The 21,773-nt window shown below is 47.0% G+C and overlaps 1 protein-coding gene across 1 annotated transcript in view; it reads right to left on the reverse strand.

Annotated features, from left to right (window-relative positions):
* BRINP2 (BMP/retinoic acid inducible neural specific 2) overlaps positions 1-15,477 on the reverse strand; it is a 47,535-nt gene extending 32,058 nt beyond the window's left edge. Inside the window, exon 1 of the mRNA XM_054981085.1 lies at positions 15,197-15,477. Coding sequence (XP_054837060.1) covers positions 15,197-15,477 — 281 coding nt within the window. The remainder of the gene's footprint in view (positions 1-15,196) is intronic.
* Positions 15,478-21,773: the final 6,296 nt, after the last annotated feature.

Below are 21,773 nucleotides of genomic sequence, written 5' to 3' on the forward strand. Positions count from 1 at the left end.
CAAAAAAATTTCTGTCAAAAGTACCATCAACAGTGGCAGAAGGTAAACAATGTTACAATGGTTCAGGAAAAGGTTTTTTTAAAAGCACTAGATCAGGATTGGGTTGGGAGAAGCCAAAGTTTAATTTACCGGTGTTGCTTTCAAAGGAACTGCAGCAGCTTTGCTGACAACAGTGGCACGGAAAGATTGAAGCTGCCCTTTCTCCCACAGGGTTCTCTCTTCCTGTCCCATCTCCGTCACCAGAAGTACCTCAAGGGAACTGGGAGTCCCCACAGTGGAAAGGGAGGTGTGTGCCAGAAAGTGAAGGGAGGAGAAAACCAACTCTCTCAAGGCCCAGGGCTGGAGGGAACAAGAGACAGAGCACAGGCCCTGGCGCCAGTGATGTTGTTTGCCATCAGACAGGGTGTCTTGTAATTCTGTTTTCTTTCCTGTGTGCATTTTCCCAACCCACCTCTTGGCTGTGAGGCTTTTGTAAAGGGGGAGGGGGATACCGCACACAATTCTTTCAGGAATAATTAGGTGGGCTTTGATGATGCTCATTAAAGTGAGAAATTGACAGCGCTGATTAGAGCGAGGCAGCTTGTAAGCAAGGAGCGTGAAAAACCGCCAGGCTTCAAACTCGGCCGAAGCTCGTCCATCATGACCTGTGGTGCCTCCCTTCATCCTACTACCCACCCGCTAGAAATCAACGAACGACGCCAAATCACATCCACCTACACAAATGAGGGAATGGGGAGAAGCGGGCGAGCCGAAAAGGAACTCTTAGCAGGATGAATGAATGTCCATTTGGAGAGCTGCCAGCCGCTAGAGCGTTATCGAGTGTGACTTCATTGATGGCCATCTCGCTAGCCACAGTGAGGCAGGTGACTGAGGGGCAAACGGGGGGGGGGGCGCTATGAACTGGTTCACATACCTGCCGAGCAGCAATCCTCCTCAGGAAGAAAAGCAGAGCATCAGTACATTAAACACAAGGAAGAAGCAGTGCAACAGGCAGGGAGGCTTATGCAAGTGGAGGAAACCTGATTTGTGTGGTTCTCCTCCTCCTCAAAAAAAGAGAGGAATCATACAAACTGGGCCTCCGCATGCTGGAGTCATCCCAACTAAGAACTCAGGTAGGGTTCCCAGGTTTCTGCTAGGGGCAGGGGATCCACCTCCCCCGCTCCTGTTTCCCATTGCCACTCCTATGGCCAGAGGAAAAGTAACATTTTTTAAAAAGGTATTGTCGATAGTGTGATGCTTCCAGGGAAAACCCATAAGTGATGCCAATCTGCTATAGGACTCGCTAGTTCTACCATAGAGTTTCTGGTTATTCCTAGAGAGGCATGACATCACTTCCGTGTTTTCCTCAGAAGTGATGTCATGGCATTACCTGACAGAATTCTCCCAGACTTCCGCAAGTTGCCAGGCACCTGGAAGGAGCACCCATTCAGAAGCAGCTATCTGTGCTGCAGAACAATACTTGGCCTGGAACTGCTCAACATTTTCTGAGCCTTCTGATTTTTTGTAATTGCCCTGTCTCCATGGCAGCCATTTTGTGGAGGCACTCAATGCTCTTACTAAAAATTCCAAAGGTGCCTGCAGGGCCAACAAGACTGGGAACACTGAGGTATAAAGTAGGAGCATGTCCAGAGTTTCAAATCCTAGACGCCTTTAGTTAGACTGCAGAAGTGGCTGCCTCACAGTCTCTGTACTCAATATCATATAGCAATAACAATGACTTATCCCACAGAAGGATTACAAGAATGAACAAGAAAAAAGATTATCTACCCCAACTGAGGACTGTAGATAGAGTAGGATATAAATCTAAATACACAAACAGATGTAGCTCACACTGGTGTCACCAAACTCATTACAGCCCTGCACAGATTATCATATGAACTTCTGAAGCTGCCTTGCACTGAGGGCCAAGCTACAAGTGACACAGGTTGGACACTTGTTAGCTTCCCTCAAGTTTTGATGGGAAATGTAGGCATCCTGGTCTTGCAGCTTGGCCCTCCGACTGCTATCCAATGGACTTTTCAACTGTCACTTGTCCAACACTCCCCCAAGCTGCCTACATTTCCCATCAAAACTTGAGGGAAGCTGACAAGTGTCCAACCAGCGTCAGACGTCACTTGTAGTTTGGCCCTGAGTCAACCGTAGGACCATCTAGCTATGACAACTGCCAGCAATGTCTCTTTTACCTCTTTAACTGAAGATGCCAAGGATTGGACCTGAGACCAGATGTTCTTCTGCTGAGCCCTGGCCCCTCCCTAATCATGGCCATTAAGAGTTGAAATTGGGTGAGGGGGGATAGGAAAGTTTAGGAAAATCTGAAAAATCCTCTTAGTTCCTATTTTCTCTTTCATAATGATGAATGAAATACTTCTTTTAAAACCATGCTTAAAAAAACATGGTTGCAGCCAATTCTCACTGCTGCATTTGATCTGACGGCTAAACAAGCAACACTCTAAATCCTTGGTATTGGGAAAGTATTTTAAAACCATCTTCAAGTACCTTGGCCCAGGTATGCAAACAGGAAACCAAGGAGGTCTAAGGTGAAAGCCTCTCATGGCAACAAAAACCTTTTAATAGAGTCAGGGAGGAACCAATATACAGGTCACAAAAACTAAAAAGAGAAAGTATTCCCAAGGTGAAGACCTAGGTAAAGTTGAGAACACCTAAACCTCTGTGTGAGTGGAAATAAAAAGAGTGTTAATTGTCACCAGCCCTCCTGAGGTATCAGTTTAAGGTAATATAAGAAGGACGTGAACTGAAGGTCCAAAGGCAAAGGTTAAAAACAAATAATTAAAACAAACAAGCAAATCATTACACACACACACACACACACACCCCAAAGTGTTTGTTATATTCATGACTTTCCATTTCCCTGAAACTTTGTCTGAAAAGGTAATTAGAAAACTCTAACTCACATCCAGCACGTGGTTGCTTGAAGGAGACTAGCTTGCCAAGCAAAACGGTGCCATCAAACCAAACTTAAATTCTCTACCCTTATAAAAAATAAAAGCTTCCAACTGGAGGGAAACTATCTACACTTGCAAATGCATCAGGGTTCCTCCGGATATGGTAAAGAAGCCTGCTATACTCAGGTACTCTTCAACAACCTTCCCCTACTAATGCAAAAGCCAAAATGGTGCTTGTTCGTTTAGTGAAAGACAAGCTGAAAACAGAAACACTGCAACAGTTCACAGTTCTTACTTTCTCGGGTTTCCAGGCAGTCATCTGAGCCAGACCTGCAAACATATCAGTGCCCTTAAAACTTGCTGCATGTATGATCTATAGCAGCTGCAGGATACTGAAATAGCAGCCCATTCGTGGCATTGTTCATGCTCATGCATTTCTATGCATGTGCACCAGAGATTTAATAGTGGGGAAGAAACCATACTCTGAAAAATGCTAGCTTTCAATAGATGAACAAAAGTGTTGCGGGGGAGGGGGAGGTGTCTCCAAAAGGCAAAAACAGGAACAAAAAGGAACCATTATTACCAGAGAAACATCCCATAAGAAAGAGACTGCCTTGGTAAAAAGAGACGACGACAACATAGGTAATACGGCCCCTTTCTGCCGTCCCTTCTACTCCCACAGTGATAAATCTGTCACCCAAATAAGAATCACTTATTCTCGGGGCTTTTTTTCTGGGAAAGGAGGCGGTGGAAATCAGTGGGTTGCCAGCACAGGGGGCAACTCCTGGCGGGAGGTGGTGCCCCTGGTACCACATGTACATGCGCAAAGTGCACGCACGTTCCCGGGACAAGGGGGGAGTTTTTTAAAGTGTAAATCACCCTTAGCGAAAATGGTCACATGACCGGTGGCCCCGGCCCCTGATTTCCAGACAGAGGGGAGCTTAGATTGCCCTCCAAACTCCCCTCTGTCTGGAGATCAGGGGCCAGGGCCACGGGCCTTGTGACAATCTTCAAGAGGTGCCGGAACTCTGTTCCACCGCGTTCCAGCTGGAAAAAAGCCCTGCTTATTCTTATTTTCTCTTATTCCTAGACAAAAACAAGTTCCTCCAGATGTCCAGAGCAATAGCTCTACAGCCTCAAATTATCCACACACTTAATTTTACTCTCCCCTAAATCTGCATTTTATTGGCAGCTCTGGTTTCTTCACAGGCAGCCTTGCTAAGCTATTTAAAAATTAAATCTTTGGAGAGCCCTGGCCTCTGTCCCTTTTGTCTTTGGAGTACCAAGAAAACACCCTTGGGGGTTTCGCAAAGCAAAGAACAACCGTTCTGGAAGCAAAAGAGAAGAATTAACCAGGAGAAGAGCTTTATCAAAGACTGTATTCACAGGTGAACATGTACAGCCCATTAAAAAGCTTTTCCTAAGTACCCATGTGTTACATATGTGCTATGCCAAATGCCAAGGCAGTAAAGGAGAGAGACAATAGGGGAAGACTGAGCTGAAGAAAAAGTCACAGGAAAGCAATGGGGGTAAGAAAGACATCGTGGAAGAGAAAGAGAAGAAAAAGAAAAGATTAATGTGGGGTTAGCGTTAGAGTCAAGACTGCAAGTAGGGATGCAACAGGAGTTAATTGCCCTCCATTGCCATGAACATGGAAGTACAGTTCGGCCTGTCACAAGAAATGATGTCAGAAGGGTCCTGGCTCCGTCATCAGAGGGACAAGACAGAGGCACAAGATAGCCTGATGAGGAGGCATCCTAGAAGGAAGTAGGTGCTATCTTGGAGGCGACTAAGCCCAGAATTTCTCCAGAGCTTGGCTCACTGCCTGAAAGCTCAGCTGGGGAGGAAAAGAAGGAAAGCCAGGTGCTGTTTCTCCCTCTTTTCTCAATCAGAAGCCCTAAGACAAGAATTCTGTACTCTACTGAGTTCGACTGCAACCCTCCACAAGGGCTCAGTGGGTCACAGTTGTATATCCAGGACTGATCATCCCTGAGTGGCAGACTCTAGAGCACAATTCTGGTCACAAGTGCCAACTGGCCCACAGCAGCTTCAGAACAGGTGGGGAGAGACCGAACAGGAATTGCAGGATCTTCAGCCTAGACCTGGATAAAACTCTATCCATTTCTGTGAGGCTTCTGCCTGGAATACACATGGCAGATGGCACCATTCAGCTACCCATTGTTCTGTTTCCTGCTCCAGAAATTATAAGTAGCGTACATATCGTTTTTATTATATCCCATGGGACTAGCCCAGAAGAGTGCAGGACTGCTGTTACTATAAAATAATTGGCTTTAACAGGTCACACTAAACAAGACCCTGGAAGACCTGTGCATTTCTCCCCCAGGGTTAACCATTCCTTCCACATTGTTTTTCTCCCTCTCAAATGGCCTCTTGGAGTCACAGTTTACTCCACTGGGAGAAAAAATTACAGGCACCATATGGTCAACCTGCACCTCCCCTTTATCAGCAGCACAAACGGCAGCTTTGAGAAGCTGTCTGAGGCAGGGTTCCTTCATCAATGTATCTAACTCTCAATGTGGCCAAATCTGTGGATACTTCAGTCTGGAAACTGGACCCATGAACAAACAAGACAGATCTTTCTACAAACCTGAAAAATGCCCTAGGTTTAAAGAAAAATCTGAAATCTTTAAAAAAAATGCATTGGGAGGGGACAGTGGTTAAAAACCCTCCAAAACAATAGAAGCAGTGCCTGTAGCTTCAAAAATGAATGCCCTCACTGGACATTGCCGGGCAGTCACACAGCTTTCAAACCTTGGTTTCTGTTGGTAAAAGGCTTGGGGAGGGGCAGGGCCTGACAGCAACCACTAGGCACCTTGCTATCATACAATCCTCATGACTCACCGAGGCCCGGCCACCTGTTTGCTCTTGTTCAACAGCAGTCATCCCACAAAAGCCAGCGTGGTGTAGCAGTTAGAGTTTCATACTGGGATCAGGGAGATCCAGGTTCGAATCACCACTCTTTCATGGAAGACTGTTGGGCCACCTTCCCAGTCTCACCTCACATTCCCAGTCTCACTTACCTCACAGAGTTGTTGTGAGGATAAAGTGAAGGAGAAGAGAATGATGTAAGCTGGTTTAGCTCCTGAGTGTGAAGGAAGGTGTGGTATAAATGAAATAATAAATAACGCTAAAGGATGTGGGGAGCAGATAAAAGGTAGGTGGGCAGGAAGGAGAGAAGGAAGAAGGTAAAGGTGAGGATATGGGTGATGCCAAGAGGAGGGGCAGGGGGAAATTGTGTGGGGATACAGGGGGAAATCAGGTCCTTGCAGGTACCACACCATGCAATTGGGCCTAGCCTAACAGCTGGCACCATTTAACCAGGCCATAGTTTTCCTGGGTAGAGGCTGCCAGGGAAAGGGAAGGAGGGAAAGATGAAGATGGTGGGGTAGCAGATAAAGGTGGGTGGGTGGGAAGAAGAGAAGGAAGCAGGGAAAGGGGAGAAACTATAGGGTTTTTAGGGAAGGAAAAGAGGAAAGTGTGGGGGGATATCAGATGCCCCCCACATGTTCTTGTGGGTTTCCCATTTGTTGTTTCATATTTTTCTGCCAATCCACCTTCTGTGTTGCCAACATGTCTCTGCCCACTCTGCTAGTGGGAACTTTAATTGCTAGCAATCACAGGTGCTAGCCTGCCTGAAATTTGGCACAGGGAGGGGGGTATCCCTTGGGTAGGGTTGCCAGCCTCCAGGTAGTGGCTGGAGATCTCCTGGAATTACAACTGGTCTCCAGGCCACCGAGATCAGTTCACCTGGAGAAAATGGCTACTTTGGGGGGTGGACTCCATGGAATTATGCCATGCCAAGGTCCTTTTTCTCCCCACACCCCATTTTCTCCAGGTTTCGCCCCCCCCCCGATCTCCAGGAATTTCCCAACTTGGAGCTGGCAACCCTACCCTTGGGTAAAGGGCAGGAAGAGATACAGTCCCTGAAACTTTCATCATACTTGGATGGGGGAGGGAAATGGTGGTCAGAAACGGGCTTTCCACTAGAATCAATGGAAGCAAAAAGGAACACCCTAATGAGCGTACCAGGGATCAGAGATGGTTCCACCACCTCCCTTCAATCCTAAACTCCATCCAGGCACCATGTGAAACCACACATATCCCAGATTGCCTGGACACTTGCTATTTTCATTACCTTCCTGGATGGGAAGGTGTCACCAGAGCACAAACCAGGATTAAGCAAAGATGACTGTGTTTAAACATCACACCCGAAACCATAATTAAGACTAACTGGGATTAATAGACCAGCTGCAGATGCTGGTCTGATAGACTCTGATTAACCATAGTTAGCGGCGTGGACTACAGCCAAATAATCACACTAACCATAGTTAGGCTATGATTTGTCAAGAAGCCTGGACTGAGTCCTAGGGACTCTGGGAAGGGAACAGAGTCCTCAAGATTGACAGCTCTAGCAATTCACTCTAAAAAGTTTTAATGCCTCCAAAAGGAAGAAATAGGAACAAATATCAGAAAACTGGAACGGTCCCCACAAAAAAGGTCACCTGGAGAGCATGCCTCAGTGCTCCTCTTGGGTTCGTATGTCATCTCACATTACCTCAAGAGCGATGCTCTTCAGAGGAAGATGTTAACACATTTAACTGCTGGTCAAAAGTGCAAGTGATTGACACATTATGTAGAATGAGACTGGGATGAGTTCTGGACTGTACCATTTCAGGTAGCAGGTGGAGGGGTCATATTTTTGAAGGCTCAAAATCACCATTAAAAGAAGCTCCTTACATGCAGTAAGCTAGCACAGCAAGAAGGCAGGTTTGATATATTCCTCCTACTGATGCAGTAGTTGACTACATGGGGAAAGCCTTTGGCATCGAGGAGTGTTCATAAAGGTTATTTCCGCAACCCACACCTGCGTCCTAAAGTCAAGAATTCATCCCTTCAGTCTCCCATCTCATTCAGTGTAATGGACAGAATGGATCCTACCCCACACCTGACAGATTTAGAGTGAATTTTTCTCCCCTCAATGAGAGGGAAAGGGCAGTTCACATCTTGCCTACTGGAGAACTCTCCCTCGGCACACCGAGATTCTGTATTATTAAGATTTACTGATTCAATGATAGAATAATCAGTTAAATGGACACCACTTGGCATGAAAATCACCCATTAATAAACTCTTATCTTGCAGCAAGCAAAGAAGAAAGGTGCCTACGCTCCCAGAAACACTTGGCAAACTCCCCAGAGACAGGGCTATCGAAATGCGAAGTGTCATTTACCAAATGACAATCCTTCCTGCTGCCCATAAAACCCTCTGTGAACTTCATCAAAACCACCCAGGCTGTCTGGCCCACTTCTGCTGCTTCAACCTCAGGCTGGCTATGGCTCCACTGTGTCCTCTCCAAGAAAGGAAAATACAATACCCTTTTAAAATTTATCCTGCGTTTAAAAGCAGTAGTCTATAAATAGAATGAATTTCAGAGCACCCTGCAAAGCCTCGGCAATTTTTAAAAGGCATCGTGTCCAGCCTGGCGCTGGTACTGCTTAGAATGCTACTCTTACCTGCTTGTTTTTGGCTGCATCTAGCTTGAAGGGAACATGTGAAACTACCTTACACAAAACCAGAGCATTGGTCTGCTGGTGTTCTCAATGTCTGCTCTCCCTCGCAACGACACCCCAGGGTCTCAGACAGAGGTCTTCCAGATCGCCTTCTACCTGATCTTTCAAACTGAAGATACCAGGGATTGAACTTAAGAACTTTTTCATGGAGAGCCAGTTTGGTGTAGTAGTTAAGAGCAGCAGGACTCTAATCTGGATGAACCGGGTTTGATTCCCCACTCCTCCACTTGAAGCCAGCTGGGTAAACTTGGGTGAGTCACAGCTCTTTCAGAGCTCTCTCAGCCCCTCCCACCTCACAGGGTGATCGTCGTGAGGATAATAATAAAACACTTTGTAAACCGCTCTGAATAGGCATTAAGTTGTCCTGAAGGGTGGTATATAAATCGAATGTTGTTTTTATTGTTGTTAAATGCTTTGCTACTGAGACACAGACCCTAGCCATTTACGCCTGTCCTACTTGCACTTGCCTTGAATGCAACTTGGTCCATCTGTCCTATCAATGTAGTATATTTTTATCCCCTCCATGGGGCTTAGAGTGGCTTACATATTTCACCCTTCCACGTTGTATCCTCACCACGGTCTTGCAAGGCAGGTTAGGCTGAGACAGAGTGGCTGGCTCAAGTTACCCAGTGAACCTGAAAGCAGAATGGGAATTTGAACCCAGATCTCCAGGTCAGGGCCAAGTCCAGCAATCTAAACACTACACCATACCGTTTCCTCCAGCTGGCAGGGGCTCTCCTCCAAGGAATCGAGCCAAAGTCATTCCTAGCCTTGCTACCTGGAAATCTTTAATTAGAGATGCCAGAGACTGAACCTGGGACATTCTGCATGAAAACTGCATGCGCCACCAAGACGTTATGGCCTCTCCCTGGACAGTGCCCTAGTCTTGCTGCAAGGAGAAGTTGGCTAGAACTTCTCCACACGCACACTGATTGATTGACTGACTCACTGAGACCCAAGGAGGATTACACAGTGCAAGTCAATATGATCAACAGCTAGGACATTCAATGAACAAATAACTTTGTTTGCAATACAGGGGGGTTTTTTTACTGAATGAATCTACAAACTGGCTCTCCGCGTTTGTAAAATGCAACAGATTCAATTTTTTTTAACCACACACATTTCAGTTTGGGAGGGGGTGAACCCAAGTACAGGAAGACGAGGGTCTGTCCTTAACACCCCATGGAGCAAAGACGTGTGTCCAGTCCTCCCTAACTCCACATTCTTGTAAAAGAAGCTGTAGCAAGTCAGCTTTCCTGATAACGGAAAAGATTTGTTTCTCAGAGATTGACATTACTTTAAATACGCCGAGTAGCTCTCCATAAGACATGCCAAGAAGGCTGGTGGAGACGGCGGGCAAAACACATCCTGGGCTCTCTGCTTATCTCCTCTCTCCTGGGGGCTGAGAGGGGGATCAGCCAGCCAAATTAATTGCTAAGGGAGAGATCAGATAAACAGAGGAAGGCAGCAACAGGCTCCCCTTTCCCTGCTTGTTTGTGTGCAATCCCCCCCCCCCAGCTTTCTTTGCCTATCTCCAGAAGAGCTTCACTCCCATATGGCTAATTTTGGACAGTAATAATACATAATATGTAATAGTATATAACAGACTCTTAGGGCAAAACCATACATCTGCTTGGTTCAGGTGTAACATGACACTCCAATTTAATTAAACTATGGCCAGCTATCATAGGAATGCAAGGCAGGTCGCTAACCATGGTTAGTTAGGGTCCATCAAAGCAGGGTCAGAATTCATGGCATGAAGTTGATTATGAATCACAACTGTGATTTTGTGATGCATGAATGCAGCCACCCTTTGTTTCTTGGCATTGCCTAGCTACAGAGATGCCTGAGCAAAGGTGATGAAACCTACATTTGTGAAGACAAACCAGGGTCTGAGTGATCATCTGCAAGCCCTGATTCACAAACTAACCATAGTTAAAACGGATCATGGTTTCATGCTATGACTGAGCTGAGCCATGCCGCCTACTTCCACGGTCCTTTTAACCCTACTTTTTATTGTTTTATCTTTAGGGCTGTAAAGGGGAATTCCAGTGCAGGGGTGAGAGAGGGAGCCATTTGACTCTTTCCCCTCACTCCATTTTCCTCCTGTCAATCACACACATACACCAGTGCTCTTGTCCCCATTGTGGAAAATCTACAGGAATGCATTATTTTTTCCCCAAGTGGGGGTAAAAAAAAAAACCCCAGGTAATTTTCAGTGGGGAAAGAGGATGAAGTTTCCAACAGCCCCTGCACTCCTCCTCTCACTTAAAAAGACTGCAGCTCCACTATACAGAATTGTAAAAGTCAGTAAAAAGGAGAACGAAATGCCACACCGTTTGCTATTTTGCTATCAGTCCACTGCTGTGCTCACTACTCTGTTTCTTGTCTGTCCGTATGTTGTAATTACCCCCAACCCCGACATCATCTTCTCCTGGTACGAGATTTCCTGATCCCCACAGCTCAGGCGAAGAACATCGAACCCTAAGTCAGTTTAGCCGGGGGGGGGGGGCGGGGGGGGAATCACACATTCATCCTGATGTCAAATGAAACATTTCCAGCACTGGTGTCCTTTGGGGAGTAGGTGGAAGCAACTAGCTCTGAAAACAGACGTTGCAATAAATATCACAGAGGTGCGAATGACACTGGAGTAATAGTGCATTCTCAAATCCCTCCTCGGAGGGAATCGGAGCCCAACCGCCAGCTTTCTCCCTCCCCAGTGGGGCTCACAATCTAAACTGTCTGCTTTTCCATCCCCATTTGGATGCGTGGGCAGGTCCTCTTCAGCTTGCCAAAGCAACTGAGCCAGTGAGTGAGCAAGCAAACAACGACAGCCCATATTTAAAAAAAGAAACGAACCAGGGATCCTGCCTCATAAAGCAGGCTTTGCTCATTTACTCTGACAAGAGCTATTGAAATATTTATGATGATTCTTCATCAGTTAAGTAGCTTGAAGTCTACTCAAGGCAACTTCTGCTCCAGCTGTATTCTGGAACGTCCTCATGCCAAATTAGAGACGGGCAAGCATCCCCCCTGACGGACTGTTCTATGAGCCAATTTTAAACCTGTCCTTTCCACAACATACACAATGCATTCTGCTTTGTACCCAAATGTCTGCAATGACTGCCTCTTCCTCTTTTCCTTTTGTGTACTATGGCAGTGGTCCTCAGACTCTAGGAGGGACCCCTTTTGAGAGGTCGCGGGGCACCTGGACAGGGGTGGATGCTAACTTTCAGGGAGGAAGAGGATCTTGGAGCCTATTTTTTTAACTGCAACCGAAGAATGACTCAATGCATGGGCAAAGAACAATGGAGTGTACAGTGTACAAGGGCTCTCTGCATGTTCACTTTAGCATGTGTCCATGGCTAGTAGACAGGTAATCTTGATGGTTCCCCTGTATATTTATTACACCATCATCCCACTTTATCGCCAGGGCATTTAAAGCACTGTACATGGGATCCCCAAGTGGTCTTCTGTTTGCCTACTAATCAGCCTCAGAACTGCTTAGCTTAGACAGGCGCATCTTCAAGTCATGTTCTAATCTTACTACATAAAAGCCCAAGCGTGTTCGAGACACGCAGGTTTATCCAGGCGCAGGCACAGTCCCAGCAAGCCTTTGCAGCCTCAGAAGGGCCTGCAGGTCGGCTCCACCCTCCCCAGCCCCGATTGGGCCACGCTGGCATTGGACATCCCCGGCTGGCTTGCACTCCGCCCCCAAAGCCTCACTCCGGTGGGGAGGGGGAGGGAGCAGGGAGGGGCAGCACGGCTTGGCTTCACTTTCCCCCTCCAAGCCTTCCCTCCAAGCCTCCATTTGCAACAGGGGGGCGTGGGGGGGGCAGCGTGGCTCGGCTGCACTTTCCTCCTCCAAGCCTTCCTCCAAGCCTTCATTTGCAGTGGGGGGGAGGCGCACAGCTTGGCTCCACTTCCCCAAGCCTGCCCCCAAGCCTCTACCTGTGGAGGGGGGACACAAGGGGGCAGCACAGCTCGCCTGCACTTCCCCCTCTCAAGCCTTGCCCCCCACCAGCCTCAATTTGTGGCAGAGAGGGGGCACAGTGGGTAGTCCTGGCATCTCTCCCCTCAGAGGCCAAGTCTACTGCCCATAGCTTTGCAAGGCAAGTAGACCTGGCCTCTGAACCATCCATCCTCTTGGAGGCCAGGTCTATCATCCATAGTTTTACAAGCTGGGTAGACCTGGCCCCTGTACCTGCAGAGGCCAGGTTTATTCACCATAGTTTTGCAAAGTAGGTAAACTTGGCCTCCAGGCCTGTGGAGGCCAGGTTTACCTACCATGGACCTGGCTTTCAGGTCTACTTGCCATAGCTTTTGCAAGGCAGGTACACCTGACCTCTGGACCTGTGGAGGCCAGGTCTACCTGCCATAGATTTATAGTAGACCTGGCCTCCATACTCTTAGAGGCCAGGCCTCTTAGAGTGGAACCACAAGTGATGCCTGACACAGGTTGGATACTTGTCAGCTTCCCTCAAGTTTTGATGGGAAATGTAGGCATCCTGGTCTTGCAGCTTGGCTCTCTGACTGCTGTCCAATGGACTTTTCAACTGTCACTTGTCCAACATTCCGCCAAGCTGCCTACATTCCCCATCAAAACTTGAGGGAAGCTGGCAAGTGTCCAACCTGTGTCAGGCGTCACTTGTGGTTCCGCTCTTAGAGGCAGAATACAGGAGTGCTCCATGGCGCTTTCCACCCCACCCTCAGGCAGCACTCCTAGGCTCCACAGCTGCCTGATTCGGCTGGAATGGAGGCCTAATCAGACAGCTGCTGGGCACAGGAGCCCCCCAGGGCCCTTTCCACCCCCACCTGGCAATGCTCCCAGGCTCTGCAGTGGCCCGAATTGGGACTGAATCGGGCAGCTGTGGGGTGCAGCAGCACTCCAGAGCTGTTTTTGCCCCCCACCCCCCAGCAGCACTCCTGGGCTCCGAAGCAGCTGGAATCAGGCCCAGGATTGGCCAGAATGGCCCGCCCGCCTGCCAAGCCCTCCACAGCGTGATTGGGGAGAGGAGGCAGCAGGAGGGACGGGCCTGCCTCCCTGCCCTTCCTCGCCATGATCAGCTGGCGCTGCTGCCCTTCTCAGGCCCAGATCGGGGCACTGGGGAAGGGGGCAATGCCAGGCCCAGCCCTCTTCTTGACTGGATCAGGGTATGGCAGAGGCAGCAATACCTTGCCCGCCTGCCCTGCTCTTTCTAGAGCCCGTTGTATTTCCCCCTCACAACAGGCTTTGTTGCTAGTCCTATGATAATTCACCAGGGTAACGTCCGATTTCCTAAGAAATGATGATGGAGTACAATGCCTTCTGTGTGGCTCACAAACTAGCACAGGGCATAATTTAGTAGGAAATTCAGCTGCACAAGCTACAAAAAATGAAAAGAAGATCAAAGTGGTTTTCTTGCACACCTCGTATTTATTTTGATGCAAGAAAAGTCTGCATTCAACTGTGCCCCTTAGGTCAGATCTGCCCATCTTCCATTCCATCTTCTTTAATGTTGCTCCAAATCTGTTGCTTCACTCTGCCATGTGGAAGGCCTCTCTGCCAGCCATCTCCACAAATAGTCATACGGCAGGAAACTACACTGCAAAGCTATACCATTTTTATACACTTGCTGTAATTGCTTGTCCCCCCAAAATCCTTGAAACTATAGTAAAGCAAGGTGCTGAGAATTCTCTAACAAAGATCTTTGCCCTAAACGAATCTGGGACTCAGAGCGGGACCACAAGTGACACCTGACACAGGTTGGACACTAGTCAGCTTCCCTCAAGTTTTGATGGGAAATGTAGGCATCCTGGTCTCGCAGCTTGACTCTCTGACTGCTGTCCAATGGACTTTTCAACTGTCACTTGTCCAACATTCCGCCAAGCTGCCTACATTTCCCATCAAAACTTGAGGGAAGCTGGCAAGTGTCCAACCTGTGTCAGGCGTCACTTGTGGTCCCGCTCTCAGGGAGAGCAGTTGGTGTTTCCTGCCTAGTACCACCATATCCAGACCTCCTCAGCAGAACATTAACCCAACAATGTATTCCCTTTGGCTGCCACCCAAAGCTAACCTCTTGAGGAGTAGCAATCTTTCAAGTCCAGCTGAAATCCAGGTCAACTGTAATCCTCTAACTGTGGTGGCAAAGTCTTTCATGAATCCCATGCAGAAAACCCAGATAAGAAACAGGGATTTCCTATTCCAATAAAGAAAGGCATGACTATTCAACTAGCTTCAGTTTGAATATTATACTGTATTCAACCAGCTTCAGATTGTATTATACTGTAGGCATTCCCACAGGAGATTTAACAGCCCTTGGCTGGCAGCCTTGGGAGACTTTGAGGGGAGGGGGTGGAGACCGACAGATCAGACCTCTAAGACATAATGTCATTATTTGCAGCCATGTAACCAAAAGAAATATCACCACATCACTGGACAGTTTAAGGGTCACTCAAAACTCTATAGAGTGACGTCACTTCCAGTCACATGGCCAGAAATGACATCATGAATTTGTGGGATGCTGTTCTGCATTACACCCACCCAACACACACTACTCACCAGAGTGGATGGACAATGGAGGGAGGGGTGTGAATGCTCCTCCCCCACCCTGGAAATGGCAACCCTACCCCTCAGACAGACATTGGTAGATCCATCCTTGGCATTTCACCTTCCAAAACAGTCTGGCACACTTTCACAGTCCTATCCTTTCTCTGGGGCTTACCTGTAGATCCTGTACCTGGTGGTGAAACCTTGTCGATAGCGCTCCATGAAGTCGGCATACTCTGGGGCTCGGTGGAAGGGTCCTCTGTCAGTGAGCAGCCAGTCCAGAGGCACTGGGTTGGAAGAGGTGGCAGCAGCAGCACCCGTGGAGGCATGCTGTTCGTGCGGCGTGGTGACTGCAGTAGCCAACCCCCAGCACCCCAAAGTCAGCACCAATATCGACAATGCCCATGAGACCATCAGCCAGAGCCCGTTAGATCGAACAACACGCTGCCACCTCATGCTTCTCCTGCTCAGTTGGCTTCTTCATTCTCTCACCACTCCTTCCTCCTCGGCGTTGCTTCAGGATTTCCTGCACTGGGAAGACACATAAAAGACTGGTAAGTAGCCATGGATGCATTCCCTTAGTAGTGCTAATAGTGCTATGCACTGTTACTCCAGTCTAAGTGCTATAGTGCTATGCAGTCTGTGCTATAGTGCTATGCACTGTTGCTCCAGTCTAAGTGCTATAGTGCTATGCAATGCCAGTCTAAGTGCTATAGTGCTATGCACTGTTGCTCCAATCGAAGTGCTATAGTGCTATGCAATGCCAGTCTAAGTGCTATAGTGCTATGCAATGCCAGTCTAAGTGCTATAGTGCTATGCAATGCCAGTCTAAGTGCTATAGTGCTATGCAATGCCAGTCTAAGTGCTATAGTGCTATGCACTGTTGCTCCAATCGAAGTGCTATAGTGCTATGCAATGCCAGTCTAAGTGCTATAGTGCTATGCACTGTTGCTCCAATCGAAGTGCTATAGTGCTATGCAATGCCAGTCTAAGTGCTATAGTGCTATGCAATGCCAGTCTAAGTGCTATAGTGCTATGCAATGCCAGTCTAAGTGCTATAGTGCTATGCAATGCCAGTCTAAGTGCTATAGTGCTATGCACTGTTGCTCCAATCGAAGTGCTATAGTGCTATGCAATGCCAGTCTAAGTGCTATAGTGCTATGCAATGCCAGTCTAAGTGCTATAGTGCTATGCACTGTTGCTCCAATCTAAGTTCTAGATTCTAGTCTTCCTCTATTTCAAAAGGGCAGCTTACAACATCAAGATGAAAACTAAGAAGTGAACACAGGTACTATGCAGCAAAAAGAGGAAGACATCTTTAAACAGACAACTGGCCACAGCATAAAAAGACCTCGTAATAGCAGCAACAGAACAGTCATTCAAAACTTTAAAACATGGATTGCCAGTCTTCAAAGAGTGCTGTTTTTCTGTAATGAAAAATATCTTGAAATACTCTGCAGCCAGCATACCACAGCATACCCTAACACATGAAATAAGAAGAGCTCTAGAAATGAAGCTATCAGCTAAATAGCAGAGAGAAAAATCCTATGAAATAAAAAGCTTATTTTTTAAAAAAAGAAAAAGCCTAGAGCAGATCTTTTTGTGATCTTTTCCAGGGTCTTCTCCGGTTTCATGAGCTATTCTATAACAGCTGATGAGTTACCAGTCGCTCACAAGCTACCTGTTGGAACTCCTATTTTAAACCACTGATGCTAAAGCCAGCATTGCTAGTTAAAACACCATCAAATGAGAAGATATAAAAGCCAGATACTTTCTGGAGTAAGTTGTTTTGACAAAGGCCAGGATAACAGAGCCATGATGGACCTCCTACAGGCAAGAATTCTAGACTCTGATGGCTACACCTAACGGTATTACCAGCCGCCAGGTGGGGCCTGGATTTCTCCAGGAATTACAACTGCTCTCCAGATTACACGGTTCAGTTCCTCTAATGGAAATGGCAGTTTCAGAGGACAGACTCTATGACATCACATCCTCACGGAGCTCTCTCCCTCTCCAAATTCTGGCCTCCTGAAGCACCGCCTCCCAATCTCCAGGAATTTCCCAGGCTGGAGATGGCAACCCAACACCTGAGATAGCCCACTCTAGGGACAGTTCTCTGGACAAGCTGCCCTCATGGTTAAAGATCGTCTCTCCCTGTGTTTGCCAGTTATGCTCCTCACAACAGCATTTCCTCAATATTCCATCCCTCAGGAAAATTATAACCAGTTAAGCTTTTTCTGCAATAGCCTCAACCTTATGGGCTTCTTTTGGAAATGGACCGCTTATCATTTTGCCATTGCCAGCCTTCAGGTGAGCCCATAAAAGGCCCTTTTATTTCAGAGGGACTTTGGCTAACTATGAAGGCAGTTTGAATTTTTATCGCTGACCTACGATTTCCATTTTAGTGGGCTTTTAACTTTTATTTTCGTGAGTCACCTTGAGCCTGCTTTTAGGGAGGGGATGGGAGGGGGGCTAAGGTGAGGTAGAATATTAACAGTGAAATCCTCAGCAGAGTTACTCCAGTCTAAGCCCATTGAAGTCACAGGCTTAGACAGGAGTAACTGTTCAGGATTGCACCGTCAGGTGTTTTAAGCAGGCAATCTAAATAGTGGTCGAATCCACATTACTCATTCTAAGTCGCATGTTCCCCGCATTCCCCACGCAATCCCGAGTGCCGGTCACATTACCTCATTAAACAGACGCATTTCATTCACATTTCTCCCGAATATGTGGTCACAAGTTTTCAACGGGAGTTTCACGGTGGCCGTGAACGGGCCAATGCGCAATTTACGTGGTTTTTTTAAAAACCACCCCCCTTCCTGTCTCTCCGGCCGTTCCGAGAGTTCCTATTGGCTAATTCAACTTGCAAGTGCTCCGTAGTCTGCAGAAGACTGTTTTTGACTTCATAGCATTGGATTTATTGATTATGCTGTTTCTGAATCAAATCTGGTAGTTTGAAAAATCATTTTGGGGTGAATCCATCCTCAGAACGGACTCACGAAACTTCCTTTTTAAATGTTTTTTATTTTTTTTATTTTATATTACTGTAATATCGAAATTATGAAATATCGAAATAATGACACTCCAAGGAAGTGAAACTTCAGTAAAATTCAGGCACTGAACTGTCCTGCATAGGAAATGCCCACGAAAGCTTCCCACATGCTTCCAAATTTCCAAAAAAGAAACGGGAGAGAGCCATCAGTGCTGTCAGTGGGGGAAAGAGAGGCATCATTATCTTCAATGATGTTTCTTTATAAGGCAAGATCGAAATAACGGAAAAGTACGCTAAAAAAAAATTTAAAAAATGGGCGGGAAAAAAGGTCCCGCCCAAAAAAGCGGTTTTCGAGCGGCCGTGTGACCAGAGGGACGCGCGAGAAAGACGGATTGGAAGCAGGAATGTGAACGAAGAGGAAAAAATCGCGGATTGGAGGCAAACGGAAGATATCCGATAAACATGCGGGTAATGGGTGAATGTGGATTCGACCAGTGTCTCCATAGTGGTTAAAAAAAATCATACATCAATTATCTGTCAGTTTGCTGCCCTTTTAATGGCACACCAAAATCTGCCACCTGTTTTGTTCTATTTATTTATTTAGATTATTCATACACAGCTTTTCTCCCAAACAGGAACCCAAAGCCGCTTACATCATTCTCTCCTCTTCTCTTTTACCCGAACAACAACTCGGCAGGTTAGATTCGGGTGACTGTATGTGACTGGCCCAACGTCACCCAGCAAGCTCCCATGGCACAGTGCGGGATTCGAACCTGGATTTCCCAGATCCTAATCTGACATTCTGATTACTACACCATGCTGACTCTACCTTAACCTCAACTCCTAGCAGTACAATTTGCCATCCTTCTTCTTTGGGAACAATTTCCCAACTCAGACTCATTGACTGACTCACTTGGGGGATGTATTTGGGAAGAAGGTTAAGTGGACTGGTCATTCTGCCCATCTACTTTACTTTGCTGTCTTATTGTCCACACTACTGTATGTCCTGTGCTATGTGTGGTTAAATGCCAGAAACCCCAAACAAGATACACAGGTTGGAGCTTTTAAGCTGCAAATGCATCAGCAGGGCTACTGAAGGAAAGCCACAGTGAAGACACACCAAGTTGCCTTACGTTACGACAGATCATTGGTCTATCTGGCCCAGCTTATCTACCCAAGCAGCCAGAGGTGGTTTCCAAGATCTCGGAAATGGATAATTCCTAGTCGTACCACCAGATGACCTCTTCACGTAAATGCTCTTTCCAAAAGCTATGACATCTCAATATGAATGTCATGGACTCCCAATGCAATTCGAGAAATATCAACACTGGCATTTATATACCACAAGTGTTCAAAGTGCATCCCATACACTGTGATGTCAGCTTTAGAATTAAGAAGGACAACTGACCAGGCTGCACACGCACACCTAGTCTGGCCTCGTGTTATGCCTCTAAATAGGCATTTTCTGTATAGAAAGCAGCAGGTAAAGCTTTACATGGTATGGAGATAAATATTATCATTCATGAGCATCTGCTAAAAGGCACAGCTCTGGTGGTTGCTTAAAAAGATAGCAACTCCAATTACTGTAGTCACATAAGCTAGGCTACTACCACCATCAGCATTCTCTTACAGATGTGAAGATGAGAAAAGGGACACACCCAAGACCACTGAATGAGTTTAGGCTCGCTTTCATCATAGAACCGTCTAATCTCGCTTACATCACTGAAACTCAAACCTCACCTACATATATCCAGCATTACTGAACCGAGCCTCAGAGGCTCATCCATCACCTCCAGTGCTGAGCCAAGCCTCATGTATCATCTCCACCTGCACTGCTTCTGGACAAGTCTGAGCTGAGCAGCCAGGCAGCACAGAGGAAGTGACGGGCGAGGCTATGTCCACAGTTAAAGCAAAGGCTGACTGGGTCCAAGACGAGCACAGCAGGGACCACTCGGCTTGGAATAATCCCAGCCAGGGCTTTTTTTTCTGGGAAAAGAGGTGGTGGAACTCAGGATCACACAATGACATCACTTTGGGTCAGCTGGAAAAAGGGGGGGAGTTTTTTAAAGTTTAAATTGCCCTTGTCGAAAATGGTCACATAGCCGGTGGCCCTGCCCCCTGATCTCCAGACAGAGATCAGGGGCGGGGCCACCGGCCATGTGACCATTTTCTAGAGGTGCCGGAACTCTGTTCCACCGCGTTCCAGCTGAAAAAAAGCCCTGATCCCAGCATATTTTAAAATCCTGACAGCTACCACAGAACTACAGACTTAGGGCTGCCAACTCCAGGTTGGGAAATTCCTGGAGATTTGGAAGGTGGAGCTTGGAGATGGTGGGGTTTTCAAGGACTTCAGTGGTGTATAATGCCATAGACTCCATACTCGAAAGCAGCCATTTTCTCCAGGGGAACTGATCTCTGTCATCTGGAGATCAGTTGTGATTCCAGGAGATCTCCAGGCCCCAACTTGAGGTTGGCAACTTTATATAGACCCTACCCATTTTACCCGAGGGCACCTTTACTAGACTCATCTCCCATCCCACCCCTCTCCAGGAAGTCAATATTTTCTTCACATAAAAAAGGATGCAAGTAACATCAGCCAAGTAAAAGCATGGAGCTTATTTCTTTTGTTTTAAAGGATGCTGAGCCAATGCAATGCTGAGTGACAGCAACAAGAATAATTTGTCAAGATCACACACCGTTGCCAAACCAGCTAGACAAATGGAAAAAAAAATCCCAGACAGACAAAGCAAACACACCATCAAACAAACAAACAGCTCAGAGAGTTGAGCCAATCACTGCAGTCAGGGGAAGAGGTTTTTTCCTCCTGTCAAATTCCACTTCCATTTAAGAATTTAAATAAACGTTCATATTATTCCAAGGAGCTTGGTGTGATGGGTTCACATGTAAATTCAGCCCCGGGCACAGGAGAAGGATTTGAAAGCCTGGGTCCCTTGAGCCATCATTTGACATGATCCCAATAGTTTATCGCAGTAATTTTTCCCTATTTCCTATTTCCCGCTCAGGATAAGTGGTAATAAACACAGATTAAATGAATGGTCTGCCTTTATTTATATGTACTGTATATCCTTCTATCTAATAAACCAAGATCAGGCTATAAATCTGCACAATGGGGCCCACCACAGCTACAATTTAAGGCTCCACAAGCCCAGGGGGACCCTAAACTGACATCATGGCTGTCCCAACTGCACAGCTTTTTTGACCAAGACCTTGAGATATTAGATAGAAAGACATCTCTTTATGGTGCCATACATATAAACCTGGAGGAGGCCTCAAGTTTCCAGGAAAAAAACCCTGAATTGCTATCATAATGTAAATGGAGTGTGGGGGGATGTGTTATCACCCTCCACAAATGCAGAGTTTAGGCAGAATATTGAGTTGCCGTAGCAACCTGAAATGGCAACTAATATGGTGGCAGTGGAGGAATTGAAGGGAAAGGGAAGCTGAGACGGAGTCTGCAAATAGGGCAGCAGAAGGGAGGGGTCCCTGGCGCTTGCTTTGTGCGCTGCACAAGGTCCTCTTTTGTGCGTGCATCCTGGAGCCAGCATGATGACATCACTTCCGGAAGCGACATCACTATGCTGGCCACACGAGCACTCCCACGCGCCACACGGGGCCAATTCGACCCGGCCGAAATCGGCCCCAAAATGAAGTGTGGGAACGCTCCCGTGGGCGGCGCAACAAATGTCACTACAGAAAGTGATGTTGCTGTGCTGGTTGGGAGTGCACTGGGTGATTGGCA

Source organism: Eublepharis macularius, chromosome 5 (genome assembly GCF_028583425.1).
Source record: "Eublepharis macularius isolate TG4126 chromosome 5, MPM_Emac_v1.0, whole genome shotgun sequence".
NCBI classification, from domain to species: domain Eukaryota; kingdom Metazoa; phylum Chordata; class Lepidosauria; order Squamata; family Eublepharidae; genus Eublepharis; species Eublepharis macularius.